Source organism: Fusarium pseudograminearum (genome assembly GCF_000303195.2).
Source record: "Fusarium pseudograminearum CS3096 unplaced genomic scaffold Unplaced66, whole genome shotgun sequence".
Classification (NCBI taxonomy): domain Eukaryota; kingdom Fungi; phylum Ascomycota; class Sordariomycetes; order Hypocreales; family Nectriaceae; genus Fusarium; species Fusarium pseudograminearum.
Genome location: NW_017607640.1, coordinates 1,013 through 2,584, shown reverse-complemented (window position 1 = coordinate 2,584; position 1,572 = coordinate 1,013). Strand labels below are relative to the sequence as shown.

Below are 1,572 nucleotides of genomic sequence, written 5' to 3'. Positions count from 1 at the left end.
TTATATAGCTTATTATTATTATATTTTATTATTAACTTTTAATTATAATAGCTTAAGCTTATATATAAAAAAGAGGTATTATTTATATTCTTATAAGAGAGATTAATATTATATTACTTTATACTTATTTATTTAAGGCTATAAGTAATAAATTAAATATTAAATTAATTATATTAATTATATAAAAAGTAAATAATATAAAAGATAATAAAAAGAGCTATTAGTAATATATTAAATAAAAATTAGCTTTTAAGTACTTTAAATAAATATTAATATAATAGCTATTATCTTTAAGGTAAAATTCTATTATAAAAAAGGGTTATTATTAATTTATTATAATAGAATAAAATATAAAAATAGTCTTATATAGTCTTATATAAGATTATATTTATATAGCTTTTTTAAAGGGTTAATAACCTAATTAAGGACTTTAATAAAGATATATATCTTAATATAATTATAATAGTTAGGTTTTTAAATAAGTAAACTAGTTTATATTAGTTTATATTTATAGAGTTATAAGGTATATATATTAAGTGGTAATAAAGTATTATATTTCTTAATAGTAAATAGAGTATATAAGGTATATTTAAGTAAAGATATTTTATTAATAGCTAATAAGCTAAATATATTAATTAATACTAAATAAATATATATATACTTATAATAGCTTATAGTTTAAAGGTTAGGCTTATATTATAAGTTTAAGGCTTATATTATAAGTTAAGGCTTATATTATAAGTTAAGGCTTATATTATAAGTTTAATTATAAGCTGTAAATTATAAAGTCTAATAGCTTATAGTTTTATTAATTTAGTATAAGTAATTAATACTATAATTAGTAAGAAAAAGGTAAAGTCTATATAATTATCTATTAGGTTATAATATAATATTTCCTCTCTATTAATTTTATCTTTAAGGCTTATTATTCTAATTATCTCTTTTTTATCTTAAGTAAGTAAAAACTTATCCCTTTTATTATTTATATCCTTTTAACTATAATATTAAAATCTAAAGTAATATAAAATTATAAAGTATAAGCTATTTTTATTAAAAATATTAGAATTCTTATTATACTATATAATTACTATATTCCTTATAGCCTTAAGTATTAAGTAAAAGAGGGTTATATTAAATATTCTTAATATACTTATTATAGGTATCCTTATAATAGTAAAAGTATTACCTTATTAGTAGGTAAGTTATTTTTTAAAAGTATTAATATTATTTTCCTTTATATATTAAATTAAATTTAATAGATTATTTTATTATTAAAAAATATTATTTAGAGAAAAAAGAGAAAGTTATTAAAAATAATTTACTATCCTTATAGCAGTAAATAAATAAGTATTTAAATTATCTTATATAATTATATTATTAAAAGAGATAGCTTTAAAAGTATATTAAGGAGATACTTTATTATAATATCTTAACTCTTAATAAGCTAGAGGCTATAGAAAATAAAGAGTTTTTAGCTATAGCTAAAATATAGCTATCTAGTACTATAGGGGTTATTAATTAGAATAAGGTATATATTAATCTTTTATTTAGTATTAATAAAATATCTTTAGG

The 1,572-nt window shown here is 15.3% G+C and overlaps 1 protein-coding gene across 1 annotated transcript, besides 9 other annotated features; it reads left to right on the top strand.

Annotated features, from left to right (window-relative positions):
* Positions 1 to 50: a repeat region.
* A 51-nt stretch (positions 51 to 101) lies between these two features.
* Positions 102 to 280: a repeat region.
* A 1-nt stretch (position 281) lies between these two features.
* Positions 282 to 1,339, top strand: FPSE_07663 (uncharacterized protein; the record flags this gene model as incomplete). The annotated part of the gene is made up of 9 exons (XM_009260781.1): positions 282 to 295; positions 515 to 523; positions 574 to 583; positions 678 to 684; positions 843 to 852; positions 1,103 to 1,108; positions 1,160 to 1,197; positions 1,290 to 1,303; positions 1,334 to 1,339. Coding segments are annotated over 9 exons (114 nt in total), but the record flags the coding sequence as incomplete, so codon positions are not given.
* Positions 327 to 388: a microsatellite.
* Positions 430 to 465: a repeat region.
* Positions 624 to 676: a repeat region.
* Positions 974 to 1,094: a repeat region.
* Positions 1,203 to 1,288: a repeat region.
* Positions 1,337 to 1,383: a repeat region.
* A 146-nt stretch (positions 1,384 to 1,529) lies between these two features.
* Positions 1,530 to 1,565: a repeat region.
* Between the last annotated feature and the right edge of the window lie 7 nt (positions 1,566 to 1,572).